Raw genomic sequence first — 19,453 nt, 5'->3', positions numbered from 1 at the left:
TTCACATGACACTCAAATGACATCCTTGACTGGAGTGTGAGATAGAATAATACCTAATGAGCAGTTCAGACTACAACTAACTAAAACAGGTCATGAGGGGTTAGCATCTGCCCATGTTGGTATAAGTGCTACCGTAGCAATGCCACTACATAGATACTGGTGACTGTACTACCTAATCAAAATAAAACCTATGTGCAGAAGTGTCACATCGGTCATCAAATTAACCATGCCACCTTCTCAAAGCTAGCCAGGACTCTCCTTACTTTCTCCATCTGCCCGTTGGATATAATTTACTTTAATCATCTCTGGCCAAACATATCAGCTAATAGATATACATTTTAATTGGTTGTGATTGGCCACAAAGAAATGTGGATGCTCCTAAAAGACTTGTAGTGCCTAGCAGCCATTGGTACAGATCAGACCTTTCATTCGGTTAGGGGTCCTGTATTCACCACGAAGGAGTTCAGGGATTCTATGTTCACTCTGAAAATATCTCTGCATTACTTGTATCTCTTACATGCAGAGAACAACAGGTTAATTGAGCATGTCAATGGCACAATAAAAAAAAATCTTGACTATTAGGTTGTTGTACGAGACTGAGTTAGATACATAAACTGGATGGCATCAAAAGAGCATTAAATAATCTATCTAGAGGAATATTAGGTAGTTGCACTACATACAAGATGCTCTTTGAAGTCTCTATGTATGTACCTGACCTAGATAGTCCTGGAAAGGTGGTGGAGAAACAACATTTTAGCATGGGACAATGTTAAACTACAGAGTGTGTAAGAGGTAAAAGACATACTGCCTGCATTAAAGTTTTCCAATAACCCAACTGACGAAGAGCTGGTCTTTAAAGCTGCTCATGGGTGGATCCCCAAAGTAGGCAACCTAGTTCAGGAAAAAATCACTGATAAATCAGTGTTTGGGCCATCCTAAACACCACCTGTTCCAGGTCCTGCGGTAGAAGGTACACATATTGTAATTTTCTCTCTGTTGCCTGGTTCTAACAAAAAGAGAAAGATATCCATTGATCATGTTAAAAAACAGCATGTGGCTGATTTTGCACAGCAGACAATTTTGACAACAAACCTTCAGAGTAGAGCCTTACATCCCCTTCCTACTCTGAATGAGCTGTCCTAAGAAGAGTACAGCAACTCACATAAATTAACTCCTAGTTTGGGGATCCTCACGCCTGCCGTGTTTCCACCTTTACAACTAGTAACAGACTTTACAGAGGAACCTGATGCTCTAATTTCAGCAATGCCAATACGCTCAATAAATACATTAACTTATTAGTTATTATGTACCCTCAACTGAGCCGCATCAATTGATTTGCAAGAAATAACCTTTGATGAAAATGACTGACTTTGAAATAGATTATTTGCTGACAAGGTAGGTTGGTCCTTGCCAAAAATAGTAAACAGTACTTAATATATAAATGAACACTCTGGCACCTCCACACAATGATGAGGGAGTGGGGACTCCTGCAGACAGCCTCTCTGAAATATGGTGTAGTTGTTAGACTTGCACTTGTGGGCTAACAGCGCACCTCAAACCATCAAAAATTATAACAAGCATCTTTCAGTGTGTTCCACACTGCTACCCCCTCATTTCATTTCACTCCTAATCGCTGACTCTAGTAGTTGGGTCAGGGCCCCCTATATTATTTAAAATGGCTCAAAGAATAAACTGAATACAATCTTGCCACTTCCCAAAACCTTCAGTAAGTCCAAACAATAGTTGTGCTCAGTCACCTTGAGTCAACATTTGATTAGGGGGCTAGTTGTCCTGTCTAAGTGAGAACCGCATCATAATGTGCTTTTAACCATGTCAGGGTGAGTATCAGACAGTTCTAAACTGTGCAACAACTTCAACATGGCTACAATTATATATCAGTCTCCAGCTTCCACCAGGCCTGGCCCTGATGGTGTGAAGGCTGGGGTTGCTGTGAGCTCAGAGCACAGGGTGTGGGAATGGGTCGTGTCTCCTCTTTCACACTCTACTAACCCACTAGGAAGCATAGTTCCCTTTACCCCAGCACCTCACATTGGATCTGTTGTGGCCCTGCCTAGGACTTGACGCTCTGCGCTCCTCCCACCACCTACAAGGGTCACCAGGTAACTCTGCAGTCCTCAACGCCTCCTTGAGTGCTAAGGGTACTCAGGCTTCTTCTGATGCTTGGCAGGCCCATAATCTATTGGGACCGGGCGTGGCCTCAGTGTTGCGAGATGCCATCATAGCCCAAAGCAGATACTGCAGCCTTTTTGTTTCTAGTACAAAGATCAGTTAGATAGTTGATTTGAGAAGCTGTGCTGCAGGTATCCTTCACTTACAGCACACATTCTGCTTCTGCGTCCGAGCTCTGATGAGGAATAGCTGCAGCCAGCTATTCAAAGGTATGCTGTGTGACCTATCCAATGAAAATCGCAAGGCCTTACTTTCGCTAATACATTCTTAGCTGCTTTTATTTTTCACATTCTGTGTGGTTATCATACCTATTTTATGCACTAGACTTAGAATTGTAAAATAAACATTTTAAATTGCATGTCCTCATTTCTTATTGCTATCTTTGACTGTGGTATTCAGGATTGTTTGGACTGCCACTCTGTCCCTCAACAGTTCCAAGGGGACAGATAGCAACCTGAAGACTTCTGCCTGCGTAACACTGCACAGTCAGTTAGTGTCAGGGTTGTGGTCAACTGCCTTTCTAATTAATTGTTCAGGCGCTGAACTAAGTCATTGCATCAGAGGTCTAGTCGACCCCTGCAGCTCTAGAAACCTTCTCCAGGTTTCGTATCAGAATAGAATGTTGACACAATCAATAGTGAGGAAACAAGTGCATATAATGCAGTTATATTAGGACTTCGGGAACGATTTCCCATAGTATTCTACTGGTGTGGATTTTTCTACTTTAAATGAAAGACTTTTCAAGATGGATAAACTAATCAATTCAATGTATTCATTTTCTAGTGTAAAAATCACTTTCAGTATATTGCACTTAATCATGCCATTCATGCTTTTATATATTCAAAAGTTCTTAGTGCATCGTTGTCATATAACGATATGGTCGAACCATTGTAAAGATACAATAAAAATAATAAGTGAAATATATGTGAATGACAGGATATTAAAGTGCAGCCAAGTTAGTATTTCAATTTGGCATTGATCAGTTTTACCTTTCAAAAGAAGCTTTACACTATATAATTTCAATAGTTCTGTGTTTAGTTGCCTCCTGAAAGGAAGTTAGTTTGATTCAGCATTGAGTTGAGGGTGTAGGTTAATTCACAGTTTGGGACTCAAATTTCCCAGCCATCATGTTTCCTGCGGCTGAAGTGGTGATAAGGGAAAGATTTGAGGGATGCTATGAACGTAGTCAGGGGTTATCTTTTGCAGCTATTTAGTGGCTTTGTTCTAGTAGGCTTTGTGGATAATATAGTATAAAATGTAATGCTGAAGCGTGCACACTTCTTCATAAGTAGTTTTGCATTAGGGCTTCAGATACTTCCTGCTGGGTTAGGTTTGCAATCTTCAGACTATCTAAAAGAGTCAAACGAATGCATGTGTAGATCACATTCCAATAGCATAGGCATACTACAAAAGGCCCCAAACTAGTTTAATCACATTTGGTTGTTTCGAAGATAGGATAATTTTTATGAATCATGGAGATTTTCATGCTGACATCCCTAACTGTGTTAATTTGAGGGACAAATTCAAAATGTGAATCAAAGATGATTCCCAACTTTATCTTTTTACTTTCTGAAGGCTGAGGGAGTGGGTCTGAGACTGAACGGCTAGTTAAATAGAAGTAAGGCTGAGCTGAAAAGTGCCTGTATGCCCACCCAGAGATGTAGCCACGGAAATGAACAGCTCCCTCCGATCACTCAAAACTGGTTCTGGGGTAGTCCCCCTCTCACTGGTTTTGGTGCCAGACTGGTTGAGCAGACACATTATTACTTTCTCCACATCTCACCTTAAATGTACTTACGAAAGCACTAAGCACCAATGAGAGTCTATAGAAGGGGTTGACCTAAGCATGATTTCAAGTCAAACATAATGGAGTGAGGGTTGGACACACCAATCAGGTTTGTCCTAGTCAAAGATTGTGCCTTCTAACCTCTAAATCTGATGAAGGTGCAAAGAAATAGGACAGCTTTGCACCAATGTACTGCTGATGGCTTTGGAGGTCTTGAACATTTAAAAATGTTCTTTAAGTCTTACCTTTTCAGGGTTTCTGGAAAAGGTACTCTGGGTCACCTCTAATGCTCCAAGGAACTCGGGCTCAGCACTCGGGAACAATGCGCAGTCCAGTTTGAGGCTATTGGCAAGGTGCAGATCAGGTCAGATGATACTGGTCAACTGGTCACTTCAAGAAAAAAAAATCTTGCTGCTTTTGTCCTTGTAGTCAAACACGAGGTCATTCAATTGCCCCTTGGAGTCCACATTTTTGTCCTGGGTACAAGAGTGAGGAACCTTCTCAGGTTACAATAAGCAGGGTCTAGTCATTCTCTGATCTTCCACAGGTTCAGAAAGTGTTGTGAGCTGGGTAACTTAGGGTGCCACATTAGTGGTTTGTACAAGTTTATACTTTCCTCCACCCTAAACAATGAGGCAAAAGTTTCCGGGGGAGCCCTAACCACGTTTGCTGCAGTTACTGTTCACCCTACTGCAAACAATCCTACAGAGCAACTTACTTCTAAAATTCAAGATGGAAAAAAAACCTTCATCCATTGTGCAGAGCATGTATGTCTACCCAGAGGCATAGTCAGGGAACTAAACAGTTCCCTCCTCTGTGGTCACTAAAAACTGTTTTTTGGGAAGTTTCTCCCCACTGGATTTGGTGTCAGGAAAGCTGGGCAGACAGAGAGTTGCTTCTCCACATTCCACCTCACATTTACTTATGAAAGGGTTGGCCTCTTGAAAAGTTAATGAAGTTCCTGGGTCCATCCTAACTAGCCTTTCTACAGGGGGAAGAAAACACCTCCCCAAATCCAGGCTATTGTTCCTGGTCTAGGATAAGTTTTCACATCTCATCAGGCCAAGCACTGGTAGACCAGCTGTCAGTAAGAATAAAACTAATTAGCCTACTGAAGGTTCAGGCAGGTAAAATATACCTTTATATACGTTACTCTTCCTAAATATTTATTAGAAATCCTACTTTACCAATAATTAGACTTTTACTGAATATCAAAACATTTTTTAACTAATTTTGTATCCATTTACTGTCAAATATCACCTACTAAGATGTGCACTTTGACATCTTCTAGGATTCAGTTGCAGCCCTGTCAGAGAAAACAGTATTTAGGGCCTAGTCACAGGAAGAACAAGCCTACTATAATTTTGCATATGTTCCACTGTTTAATATCAGGCACCCTACCTTTTGGGTGACCAGGTGTACTTATTGGTGACTTAATAAAAAACATGGTTAAACTAGGTTATTTTAACAGGTCCAGAGCAGGTGTTAGGCTGCTGCAGTCAAGCTACACTGAGTAGGCCTGACACCATGCTGTGTCTGTCATTGTAATGGATGGCACAATCAGTGCTGCAGTTGAAAGGTGACATTTAACTTTAGATGCCATAGGCACATTTCTGCCCCACATCCTATGGCCTTATAGGTATGTTAAATATGCCAGTTAGGGTTAGGCTGATTTAAAAATGTTTAAAGGGAAAGCACAGGCATGCTACCCTGCAAAGGGTAAAGTGCACATAGTCTAATTCCAGCAAACAGACAGAGGGTACCACACAAAATATGGGAATTCCTACACTTTATGATCCTGGGTGCAACTTCATCAAGTGTGTTAAAAATCATTTTACAAAGGGCATTAAGACTGTCCTCAGGATTCAACTCATTACTCACAATGAGCCTGTTCCTGGGGTAAGATGTATGGAAGTTATGTTTGTCTATTTTCCAAAACAGTACACTATACCTAAGTTGATGTCATTGTTTCTTCTGATATCACACTATTTCATATTTGTTTGGTTGAGAGAGATTATACAATAATCAGAGAATTATTTGAACACAATTGTGTCATAACACTAACATTGGGAGTCTTGATGTTATGAATCTAAGGTTAGGTGTATGTCCAGTCATAAAGTTGAGCCATTCACTCTTAAAAGACTTTGTGGGATGAACAAGTTATTTACATCTGGTAATGCTCTTTCTCGCAGAGATTATATCTAGTTGAAGATTCCTCAAATTTTGAATATTCACCTTGTATCAGACTAGAACTGGAAAATTTTCAGCAGTACCTCCGCTCACTAGTAGGTGGTGCCAAGCATTTACTGATGGTGTGCTGCTCCAGAAATGATGTGTGGGCCCATGTAGGTGCCACTCCCACACGCTGACATGAGTTGCTTTTCAGACTGTTCGCCCCCCAGACACAGAGCCCCAAAAGAAAACTGCTGTGACCAGTGTGCAGTTTCCTAGACTTGGGATCTCATTATTGGATAGAGTCTAACCACAGAACTGGGAGAATGGGAGTGTTGGTGATGATCTGCAGTTAGATAGAACCTCTAACAAAAATAGCATTACTTAAGGTAAGTAATTTGTTCTTCTAATAGAGTTCTAGCTGCAGATTCCTCACCTTTTGAACATATACCAAAGCAGCACTTATATGGAGATGGGTCAGTGGATGGACTCAGACCAGATTATTCAGACAAAACTGCTTCATGAGCATATGGAGCGATGCCCACTTAGTCACCTAGCAAATATCTAGAATTAGGACTCCAAGTGCTAGCACAGAGGTAGCAGCTTTGGATCTGGTAGAATGAGCATGCAGTTTTTCTGGAGGCTGCTTTTTAGCTAACACTTAGCAGAACGTAATGCAGAGCACACTCCAGCAGAAGATGGTTCTCTTCTATACAGCTTTACCTTTCTTTGCTCAGAGAACGACACAAAGAGCTGACTGTCCACTTCTTTTATATGATTTATTCAGAAGCTCAACACTCTCTTGGGGTTCATGTGATGGAGCCTGTTCTCTTTAGAGGGATGAGGTAGAACATAGTACACCAGCATGGTGATGTTTTGACTGCTGTGAAGCGGCATCAATTTAGGCAAGAAGAATGTCTTTGTCCATAGCTGCAGCAATATAATGGTGAAAAAGAAAATTGTCTTGAGTGTAAGAAGCTGCAAAGAACAGATGAAAAGCAACTCAATTGGAGTGCACATTAGAAATGTGAGTAACAAGTTAAGGCCCCACTGCAGCTGACAAAGGAAGAGGAGGGAAACAATTATAAACCTTTAAAAAAGTCCATAACAACTAAAGACTTAAAAAAAGAGGGCTGATCCAGCATCTGCAAAATAATTCAAGAGTTGAAAGGTACCCTGTGACCAGGGCAAGGTCCTGCTGAGCAAAGGGCAAAACAAACAACAAAACACAAAATAACTGCCTGGAGGGGATCTATCTGCCGAGCACTGCATTGCATCACAAATTTGTCTCGAGAGGCGTATACAGTTTTTGACGATGGATGGATGGATGCCAGGACAAGATCAACCACCTCTGAAGGAAGGTCAAAGGAGCTCAGCTGCTGCTGTTCATTCTCAAAGCATGAAGGTGGAGAATGTGAAGGCCAGGGTGCAGAACCCTGGTAGAGGCTGCAGCAACACTTGCATTGGGGTCCCCTAGAGAGGTAGCCTAATCAGAAGGCAGATGCTAAGGCCCAGAGCTCTTGATACCATATGCTCAACGCCTATTCGGGGCCACTAGGATGACTTGCTCCCAGTTTGTCCTGATCTTCCTGGGAACTCGAAGCAAGAGCAGTATCAGTGGTAAGGCATTTAGGAGTCCTGAGTAACACTCATGGCAAAACGTGTCTCAGAATGGGAGACATCTTGGAAACTCTAACACGAGAGGTGCTGACATTGCCCATTCTTGGTGGTGGTGAACAGATCAATTCAATGTTCTACCCACTCTGGGAAGAGACCTTGCACCACCTCCGGCTGAGCATTTTCACCCTGCATTCCCTGATCCTGCCAGGTGGTTCACCATCAGGAAGAGCCCTTGGTGGGCTAACCATTTTCAGAAAAGCAAGTCCTCCGAGCACAGGATTCATGACCTCACGCTGCCCTGTTTATTGCCTTACCACATGGCAGTGCATAAGCGTCTGAACCAGCTTTCCCTTGATGGATAGACGGAAGGCTCTAAACTCCGAGCAGATGGCTCTCAGCTCCAGATGGTTGTTATGGATCTGGGACGCCACAAGAGACCAGAGGCCTGTGATCCCCACCTTTCCTAAAAAGCCACCCCAACCACAAGTTATGCATCAGTCACCACTGGATGGGGAAGGGAGAGGGGTCTGCTGCTCACCCAGTTGCAGGCCAGCAACCACCACTGCAGATTTGTTGCAGTCTCCTTTGAAATATTAGCATGGTCAGAGATGACCCCCTTGATGTTGGGTTCACTGAAACTTGTGATCCCAATGCAAAGACCACATGTGCCTCTTTGTGTGCTCAACAAACAGAATGCATGTGGCCATCAGTCCCAACAGCTTCAGAGTCTACCTCACTGAAATCCAGGACTGAGACTGAAAGATTGGGATCATAGCCTGAATGTCATCAACTCTCCATTCCAGGGGAAAGGCACTAAGGGGGTTATTCCAACTTTGGAGGAAGTGGTAATCCGTCCCAAAAGTGACGGTAAAGTGACGGATATACCACCAGCCGTATTACAAGTCCATTATATCCTATGGAACTCGTAATACGGCTGGTGGTAAAGTTGGAATAACCCCCTAAATGTGTCCAAAATGATTCAGATGAAAGGGACAGTCTGAGAAGGAGTCAGTTGTGACTTTGGCAAAATCCCAAGTATGACATGAGGTTCTTGGTAGTCAGGAGGTGGTTGACAGCTGGGGTGAGCCCACCTTCAACAGCCAATCAGGGTAGGAAATATTTTGCAACTCTGACCTCTGAACCACTGCAACCAATGAAACCACTGCTAGCACATTTGTGAATACCTGAAGGGCACTGGTGAGACCAAAGGAGAGAAGAGCAAACTGAAAATGCTCCAGTCCCACCACGAACTGCAGAAATCACTGATGGGCCTGCAGGATGACTACATGGAAATAGGCATCCTGCAGGTCCAATGCCAACATCCAGTAGCCAGGGTCGACGGCAAACAAAGCCTTAGCCAGTGTATTTTGAATTTTTCCATCCAGAGGAATGCATTGAGGGAGCACAAGAATAAAATAGACTGGGAAAAGTGGCAGACACCGGTGCAGTGGCCCATCCAATGGAATCAGTAGTCTCCATGCCACAATTAATTGTGAACGTGGTTGTGTCACGATATTCCTGAATAGCCTGGGCAAGTACGAGTCACATATCATCAGGGACACCTGGTAGGATTTGGGCCACAAAGACCCAATGAGAATGGTGCCCATCACTGATGTAAACGCAAAGCTGGTTGATTAAATGGCTCGTTCCCTAAATTCTTTCACCTGTTTTGATTCCCTATGGGGGGAATAGTTGGAAAGGTATTGTGATTTGGTTTGCTTGTAGATGCCTCCATCACTAGGATTTCAGCTTAGGGCATTGAGATAAAAATGCAGAATCACCCGGAGCAGTGCAGTGGAGTCCTGCAATATGGCAGTTGACCAGGGGTCAGAGCAATGTTTGTCCCATGCCCATCAAAGCCTGGTTTAATAGAAAGAGGGGCTCGCTAGATGTGGGCCCCTGCTGAAGAACCTCTGTAAGTACATTGGTCTTAACATCCAAGGTGGGAAGCTGGAGATCAAATGCTTTGTCCTACCTACGCATAGACATGGGGCAAGAAGCCCTCTCCTGCATGCCAGGGAGAGGGGAGTCTGGACTTTGAGAAGGCATCAAGGCCACTAGCCTCTTGTACAATCACATTACTCATATCATAATTGTTTTCTTAATATGTGCTGCAGAGGGGATGCAGGATATGCGGTTGTCATTGAGGAGGCAGATCAAGCAGGTGAAGATCCAACAGCAACCAGGTGCAACTTTGGTCAAGGTCAAACCATTGCTGACTTGATGTCAGAGACAAAAATGGGGACCTCGTCTTCCGGAGTCGACAGAGTGAGCATCAGCATTGATGCAACAGGACCAGGTCTAGGCCGTAAGATGGAGTCTAGAGGGGAGCCTGAGGAAACCCCATTATGTGCTCAAAGGGTCCAGCTGGTGCCAAGGGTGAACCTGCTGCTGGTAACTCAGGTGGGGGATTTCCCAGCTCTGTGGGGCCCACAGGCACACCAGGAGAAATCATCAAAGATCCAATGAGTCGGATCATGGTTACATTTGCTTAGATGCTCTTCCATCTGCTTAGGATTGTCACGCAGGTCCTGAAACAGTGGTTGTGCCGAAACAAGTGACAAGGTCGGCTCTGAAGTTGAACGACTTTGGAAGCAAGATGTCGGGTGTTGCTACCTCACCTTCTCTGGAGAGTGTGAGTAGCATAAAGTGGCTGAGCCCTGCTTAGATTTCTTATGTTTTTTCTTCCACTCACCTGAAGATTTGGATAGAGAGAAAGACCCTCCACTTAAACAGCTTTGGTGAATTCTGGATCTTGAAGGGGACCAGGTTAAACTTTCGATTTGGACCGGTCTTCTCAAGGAGTCTTTTGGTGCATCTGGCAACGCAGAGCTTTGCCAGACAGTTTTGCACGCCTCCTGGTTCATCGATGCACAGTCACTACAGGCCTTACAATCATGACTTGGCCCCAGAACCTCAGACAAAGTTGATGAGGATCTTTTACAGACATTTGAATGTGAGAATCCTTACAGGGAGGTTACATGTCCCTTGCACACTTAAAAACAATTTTTTGATTGAGGTATTAGTTTTAAAGAGACTATAGGTAGCTCTTTATCTGCTTCTGGTGGGGTGAAAGAAAGGAACTGAGGTCAGTGCATGGCAGTGGCACCTATATACACCTGCACTTAATTTCCAGAGAAACACTGTCAGTGCAGCTCCACCTGCATGCACACAGAGGTACAGCTGCAAAGATTCCAGATTCGGTCTGACTCCTGGGGAATACTGAGAACTCTGCAGCTGGAAATCTATTAGAAGGTAAGTATTTCTACTATCACTTCTGCTGGTTTACAATCTGACATGTTTAGCCAATGCTAAAGTGCCTTATCAGGATTTTCAGAGTGAGGGTCTGGACATAGAATGCTAGCTCAAGGGATTAGTGTAGGGATGCTCAATAATATCCTGAGAGTTTGTAAATTACTGACTGGATGAATAGAGATCAATCCAGCAGTGAGGAGTTAGTTATCCGACCATTTATGCAATAAAAATTAATCTGAATTAATTGACGGTTTCTTTACTCATCCACATATTTAAACTAAACAGCATAATTATTTTTAGAGGTCTATGCATTCTCCATCAGGCCCGTTTCATTCAGAAAATGAGAAACTGGTTTCTGACTCTAGTTCTTTAGTCTCATGTGGCAAAAGATGATTACTGTCACTGTAACTTTTTATCCCAAACTCAGTTTAAATCTGAAACTGCACACTTGTTTTCCACTTGCACACGTATATCTTGATCAGTAAGACAGAGCGGAATTTAAAGAATAACTTTATACCAGTTTCCTTAGTCGGAGCATTATGCTTCTGTTTTCTGCTGAGTGAGAGAAAATAATGCAGAATATAATATTTAACTATACATCTATACATCTAGTTCTGCAAAACCAACACTGCTTCATTCTCTGCTCTTTGTTAATTAACCAGACAACAAGAAACCAGTCAATTTGTCTTTATTTCCACAAAGATGTTTGATTTACATTTCAACGTCGATAAAAATAAACCCTGAACCAGATTACAGAATAATATAGGTTAAGACATTACTACATAGCAGCAATACTACATTTGACTTTCAGATTTTTCCATCGTGTCCTTCGACAGGTACACCACCCAGTAGACCATGTTGAAAGCCCCAAACGTTACAGGGAAGAGAATGCGTGCATACTTGTCTATTTTACTCGTGCCAGAGAACGAGGCTGGCGGTGGTGGCACCGCCGAAAGCTGCGTTGATGAACCCCCAGTTTTGCCTGTGCTCTGAATTTGCTCCAATCTTGATCCAAGCAAACTGTTCATGGAGGTGGAGCAAGTTAAAACACGTTGAGGTACGTGACCAGTTAGAGTCGGAGTAGATGGTGGGGCAGGAGGTGTATATTTTGTAACAGTGAGTGTTTCCGATACATTAATTCGACTAAAAGGATTGGGGCTTGACATCGAGCGAGACGGGGATACGAATGCAGAAGACACTTGACCAACTGTTTTGGGAGTATCGGTTTTAGCGTTTTGACCTGTATCAGACAAGTTTCCTCCATCACACTCTGCTTGTAGCATTATGTTGGTTCTTTTCCTCACATTTAAATTTGAATCCACATTCTGAAAAGTCAAAACACAAATGAGTGGGTTATTGACATTAAATATTAAACTTCAGATATAGTCAACAGCATGCCCTTTTCTAAAAATGCAACATAGGAGTATGACAAACTGGCAATCAACAGTACAGATAAGGCTATAATATTGACACTTTGATGTTCGTTGATTACTGGTCTATCACATTTTCATGATTAATTTTGAAAATGAGAATGTTACTTTTGACCTAGCCAATGCAAGTTTTAAGTATGCTTGCAAGATCTGCTGAACTTACTACTTTCATGTTGCACAAAACTCTATAAATTGTATAATTGTAATATTTTGCGCAAAATTCACTATAAAGGACCAGTTCAAGCAGAAAATATCTTGCAGGTGGCTGCTTTGAGTAGATGTCTTACTGAAGGTATTTTCGGCTCCAACCAATACCCTCGCATATATGTTTCAGGATTTTTGAATGCGGGGTATACGCTCTCACATTCAGGTTTTCAGGTGCTATAGTGCAGTGTAAATTTAAAGAAATTGTAATTTTGCATATTTTTGTGATGTTTCACAAAATGAAACAAATTGTAACTTTTAAATGTGCCCAAGGTAAACTTGTGTGAAATCTGAATGACTTCGAGAACAAAGATAAGTGTAATCTTTTGGAACACTTGTAGATGATTTTTTATTTTTCGAAATTCTTCTATTTTCGAAATTAAGGGACCAATTCGCAAAGGCATTTATTAGTATGTGAACTGGTACTACTTGAGTATTACTTACCATAATGTGTACATATGTACAAGATATGTGTACATCTAAATGTGTTTGAAATAACCGGATTTGCCCTTTGAAGGACATAGGAAGAATACTTTTTTTGGGATAACCTAAATTAAACTTGTTTGGCTTACCTGTGAATCTGAAGCAAGGGCGCCCCGTAAGCAGCCTTATTAGATGATATTCTAGAATGTGAAACTCATTTCCTGTTCCTATTCAGACAAGAATCACCAGTTTGATTCAAGTATGTTTATGTGACTTCTATTTGTTTAAAGTGAGAGAGTGAGGTAGTGCTGTTCTGTCCCTTTAGAAGATGTTAGTATGATAACTGCTAGTTCTATACATGCTGTTGAGCAGGGACGGCTCCTCTGTTAGGGCCAAGGAGCGTCGCTCCCCACCAGCAGCAGAAACTGTAGACCTTTTAGAACGAAAGGATACTAAATTAGGGCGGGGACATGGGGTGACTAGCAGCATTCCCCCTCAGAGAGCATGTGTGTTTGGCCGGCCGGCCAAAAGAATTGCCGGGCTGGAGAGAGCCTGCACAGGCTCCCAGTCTACCAGGGAGCCCCCTGGTTGGGCACTCCCAGCCAATCGTGAAGCTCCTTTGAGCAGCATCAGGATTGGCTGCAGGGCTGGTTGGGAGACTGTGCCTGCAGCAATGGAAAGGAGAGCGGCACGGGTCGGCAGAGGTAAGTGTTTAAAATGTTTTTAATAATAAAATGTACCCCTCCTGCTCCCACTTCTCCCCACCTTCCCCCTCTCCCTCGTGCCGCCACCGCCCCAAACTGACCCTTTTTAGCTCTGCAAGCCGCGACTGAGTTTGTTTCTGGTCCATATAAAGCTTAGAGAAATGCTTTACTTTAGAACATCAGTTTATATCACTGTATTTAGAGGCATTACAACTTTAATAATAAATACCTCTCAGTATAGTAATATGAACGAATAAACTAAAGTAAAACACTCCAGCATGTTAAAAGCATACAAGAGCCGCCCCTCCATTTTCAAATTGCACTAGCCTCCACTGCTGTTGAGATCTAACATTTGATGGCTAGATAGAGAATGAGATTGACGTAGATGTTGTGGCTATGCTTTACACCAGAGGAGTTTGTCTACCATTTGATTTAGGACAATAAGATTTAATGGCTCACTTTGAAAGTGGCAGTTTAGTGGTTAGAAGCATCCACTGTCATCTCCTTGTACAAGTTACATTCTCATCAGCTCCCAAATGGGACTACGTGCTGGATGGTCTTCAAAGAACTGGAATGAAATTGCCTGCAGGGTGTTCACGAGGCTTGCTTAGGAGAAACACTGAGATACAGGGGATGGCAACAATTTACTTTCGCAGTGTGTATTTTTGTTTGCAGTACAAATTTTGGTTTAGCTATCCTCTTCCAGACTCAGTGGTCATGCACATTGCAAGCAAGGCAGCAGAGTTTTTCAGTTTGCTCGAAAAACCTCATTTTGGATAGCAGACATTCACTAAACATCAGTTTAAGGCACAGGTCAAGCCAATATGCTTCTGACTAGCAGTGTAGAAAATATATTTAAATAACTGTTGATGTACGTTTTGTTGGAAACTACCCTTTCTGCACGGCCAGCCACAAGCATTTTGCCTTTTACTCTCCACTTGCTGCTGAATCTTTTTGTTGGCTTTAGGACTCTGAGCACTTTACTACTGCTGACCAGTGCTAAAGTGGATGTGCTTATCCCCTGAACATGGTAACATTGGTGTTTCCTCAATTGGCATATTTAATTTACTTTTAAGTCACTTGTAAAGTGATATACCATATGCTACTACTACTAATGCTACTAGTGGGCCTGCAGCACTAATTGTGCCACCCACTTAAGTAGTCCTATGAAACTTCTCAGGCCTGCAACTGCAGCGTCTGTGTTTGCAGTTCCACTGCCACTTCAATTTGGCATTTAAAACTGCTTACCAAGCCTAAAACTCCCCTTCTATTACATATAGGTCACCCCTAAGGTAGGCCCTGGGTAGCCGATAGAGCATCGTGTTATATAAGTAAAAGGTAGGACATGTACTTTTAAGTGTTACATGTCCTGGTAGTGGAAAACTCCCAAAGTCGTTTTTCCCCTGCTGTGAGGCTTACTCCTCTCATAGGCCAGCATTGGGAATTCCTTAATATACTTTAAAGCTGTAATTCTTAATCAGAAAGGTGTAGCTACATAATGAAGCATATCATTGGAATGGTAATGATGAATCCTCTTTAATAGGAAGGTAGGATTTAAGTTTACTATTTTAGAAATGCCAATTTTGGATAGTGGGCATTTCCCCACTATTAGTGCTGTGTGCGCCTTGGAGCTTGTATCCAAAACTAGTTGACAGCTACACTCTATACATCTCCTCTAGACAGCCTCACCTGGATTCATCTGCATTCTGATGGGCCTTTCTGGGCAGGGAGGAATGAGGGGAGCTGACACACTTCAATAGGGAAATGCATGTCCCCACACAAAAGTCTGATTACCTCCAACTGATAGTCGGGAGCCAGGGCTGGAAAGAAAGGGGGACCTGTGTACTTCAAGGAGCTGCTTTCAAGTCACCCCTACTCCGAAGGCACACTTGGGTATACGTACTCTTGGGGTCTGACCCACCACTTCAGTACACTTCTGGGCTTGGAAAGAACTCCCTTGAGGTAAAGACTGCTGTGCTGTAAGAATTGCCACTTGGCCTGGACTGATTGTTCCAAGGAACTGCTTCTCTGCTTTGTTAAGCTGCCCTGCTGCCTACTGATCTATGCCCTGCTGAAGACAAGGACTGGACTCATCCTGCTGAACTCAGAGTGACTCCAAGGGCTTGCTGGCTTGACCCCTGTTCTTCTGCAGTCTCAGGGACATCTAAGCCTGCCTGCAACTCGCCTGGTGCTGTCAGACTCTGCCATCTGTAATTCCTATGCTTGCCTGAGGTGCCCCCTCCCATCCTGTGCCTCAGAGGTGAGTATTGCAGCTGATTTCAGCAGAACCCGATGCATCACCTCGAATGCATGAGAACATCTGCTGCATTGCTCCTCCCACACCAATGCAGAGGCTGTTCAACAACAGAGGAGTCACATGAGGCCTATGCGGCCCGACAACGCTCAGTGCGGTTTGACGATGATGCAACGCATTCACTTCAGTGAAGACTGACGACGACAGAAACGCAGTGACCTGACTACGTGGAAAATACCACTACATTGAGCCCTCAATGTAGATGCTTTGTTCATTCAAAGGTATTGTTTCAGTGGACCCTGGGCTCTGCAGTCGGCACATCTCCATGGCCTTAACTTTGAATTGGGTCCCCGCGACCTCAAGCAAGCATTTTGACCACTAATGATTTCTTAACACTATTTTACATTTAACTTATAAAAATTCATAACTCAACTTCTACTAATTGGATTTTTGTCATTTTGGTCTTATGTTACTCAGATAAATATGCTTTATTGTTTCTAAGTTTGTGTGGCATCCTGTTGTGGTGTTTCCATTGTGTTACTGTAGGTGTGTGTTGCAAAAATACTTTACACATTGCTTTTTAAATTAAGCCTGCGTGCTCTGTGCCAAGCTACCAGAGGGTGAGCACAGGTTAATTTAGGCTTTATCCCTGACTTGATCTGATTAGGATTGTGGTCCCTACTTGGTCAGGGTGCATACCTTTGCGAACTAGAGACCGAATTTCTAACAATTCCTATCCATTTAAGCTCACACGTTTGCTTTATCAAGTCACAGCATAAAGGCTAATTAGCAAATGTTGGTTAAATGAAAATGCAAAGTTTTCAATGGACGTGGAATTACAAATGGCACAAACCACATTAATTAGAAAAGAGAATTAACTAAAATACTTATTTTAACATTCTTACAAATAAACAGTAAATAACTATTTAAATTCCTAAGTGGACGTTAAATAATGTTTGACATCATATTTCTCAAAATCAACATATTTAGTTAAGTTTTTAGGTAAATGTTTTATTATTTAACTTTTGGTTTTACCATTAAACTTTAAAATAAGACTTTATATTTGGTGAAGGCTCTATTACTGGACCACAGGCAATAACTTCACTCTTCCTCTGACCTACATTTTGGATCCATGCCAGATAGCTCCCTTCGTAAGTAAAAACTCAACTACCAAAGTGCATGTTAACAGGCTCTGTGCAACACTGGCTCCTTTGCGACCAGCTCCTTGAATACATTTGCAACTTGTCTGCTACTGAAAGAGTTACCAGGGAAGTTCAGCCTTGATTCTAGGTATTGCTGGACAAGATTTATGTGACTGAAACTGCCTACTTATAATACATACTGACAGGTGGTCTTCTTGTCCTGATAAAGACTCTGGGACTAATGCCATTATGGGTCAGAATATCAACATTGAGGTCCGGAGTGTAATTGGAAAAACTTGTATGAAATTGGGTTATTATTTGAAAAGGATGAGAGTCTGTCACAATTATTACGTCCACAATAGTCTCTATAATGGGAACCAAGTACTTAATTGTAGCACTTGACTCAGGGTTGTGTAGTAGTGCAGTCAAAGGACTACTCAGGGGTGGTGTTAGGGCGAGCAAGCCCGATTCGCTGAAATGCAACAACACTCAATAAATTATTTTCCAGTAAGATCTTTTTCTTTTAAAAAGGAAAAGTACTTTTATTATACACAACCTACTGAGTACTACATGAATCTTTAATTGAAAATCTGTGCATTTAGGAAAATTAAATTAGGTGACACCCTTCTATTACAAATAACAATATTTATCCCCAGGTATACTACATGCAACATCACAATAATAAAGGTGTATATATATATATATATATATATATATATATATATATATATATATATATATATATATATATATAGAGAGAGAGAGAGAGAGATATCACCACCGTAATAACAATATAACAATAATCTATTGTACTTTGTCAATGTCACATTATTGGAAGTAATGGAAAGCATATGAGTATTTGAAAGCATTTATTAGAAGAATAAACATTTTACTATTCATCATCAACATTGTCAATAAAGCATTTTCAAATGGAAAATATGTGCACCAGAGTCAATACACCACAAAATGCAGCCATAAACCACTGGTGGTCCTGACACTCCATAGTCCAAGAGCTTACACTCCAGCTTTGAGAATGTTTAAAATGTTAATAACCTTTTTAGGGTTTATGTACTTAAGGCTACAGAAGATGGTCCTTCAGAGGGGCTACTACTCGCTGCATCTCCCCCATAACATTCTTTAAAGTCATTGATGGTGCCCCTTCACCGAAGCAAATACCCATGCATTAAGTCCTCATTGGGAATTATGGGGTGCTCTTCATCCGTTTTGATTAATACTGTATTCTGTGGGTTACAGATGTAAGTGCATCCACACCGTGGGTCTTTTGGCTCATTTGCCATTTTAAGCTAGGTGCCCTGGTCACAACTGAGGTACCCACAAGTAGCAAGGTCCATTGGCACCTGTGACGGGAGCCCCATTTCCACTGAGATATCGCCAGGCCCCCCCACATGCTGCTCCTGTGCTGCACAGGAGCCAACATCCTCCTTTCTGCTCTCAAGGCAGGAACAGCTCTGTCCTCTGCTTCTGCAGGAACAGCACTGCGGTGCTGGGTAAGCCACTCCGCAGGCAAGCCATCCCCCAGACACTGGCATTTTTGGCACCAACACAATAAGAAGAGAGGCCCATGTCTCAGGTTATGGGGTCCTCAAGACTCGCAAGTATTTGCACCTGCCCCAAATGACCCCCTTGCACACTCCTTGAGATCTTCAAAAGAAACCAACTGTGCCAACCACCCTTGGTGAATTGTAAAGATGACCGGGCATAACGCAACAGGTTCAGTTTTCTTTAGTTTTAGAAAAAGCAGACCTTTAAACAACATATCTCTGGCCCCACTGGCAGAACTTTTGTTATCTTTGCCAATCCTACCCACCAGAAGCATTTTATGCAAGCTTCTAGGAAGCTGGATTTTCTAGCTCACTGGGCCAGGCGTGTCCTCTGCTTGGCTCCAAGTGTTGGTAGTGGCATCTTGAAAAGCCCCTCTGCATCCCTTCTTAAAGGGCACCAGTGTGTCAGCAGAGTTCATGGCCATTCCACAGAAGATTTGTGGGAACCATCTATCCTAGGGGAGCTATTACCCAAATTGTTCCTCAGAAGGCATAAGAGGGTCAGCACCACTGGCTTTCGATATACCCATCCTAGTCCTGGGACTTGGCTGGAGTCAAAGTTCTTAGCCCACTCTTGCATTGCATCCGGCGGCTTCTCCTTCCTGCTTGGCAGCATTTCACTATTGTCACTCCCAGGTCCATGGTCTTCTCAACTGTCTCTGCCTAAGTGGGGTATAAGGATTTAGGGGCCAGGCACACTGGCCAATACTA

The 19,453-nt window shown here is 42.5% G+C and overlaps 1 protein-coding gene across 5 annotated transcripts in view; it reads right to left on the bottom strand.

The window, feature by feature from the left end:
- Positions 1-11,695: 11,695 nt before the first annotated feature.
- The window catches only part of GABRA4 (gamma-aminobutyric acid type A receptor subunit alpha4), a 415,701-nt gene continuing 407,943 nt past the window's right edge, over positions 11,696-19,453 (bottom strand). For all 5 annotated transcript variants that reach the window (XM_069201699.1, XM_069201704.1, XM_069201709.1 and 2 more), the window contains one exon: positions 11,696-12,348. In XM_069201699.1, coding sequence (XP_069057800.1) covers positions 11,818-12,348 — 531 coding nt within the window. In that variant the 3' untranslated portion in view covers positions 11,696-11,817. The remainder of the gene's footprint in view (positions 12,349-19,453) is intronic.

The sequence above is a fragment of the Pleurodeles waltl genome, chromosome 1_2, assembly GCF_031143425.1.
Source record: "Pleurodeles waltl isolate 20211129_DDA chromosome 1_2, aPleWal1.hap1.20221129, whole genome shotgun sequence".
Classification (NCBI taxonomy): domain Eukaryota; kingdom Metazoa; phylum Chordata; class Amphibia; order Caudata; family Salamandridae; genus Pleurodeles; species Pleurodeles waltl.
Note: the sequence above shows the minus strand (reverse complement) of the source record. Positions and strands in the feature narration are given on the sequence as shown.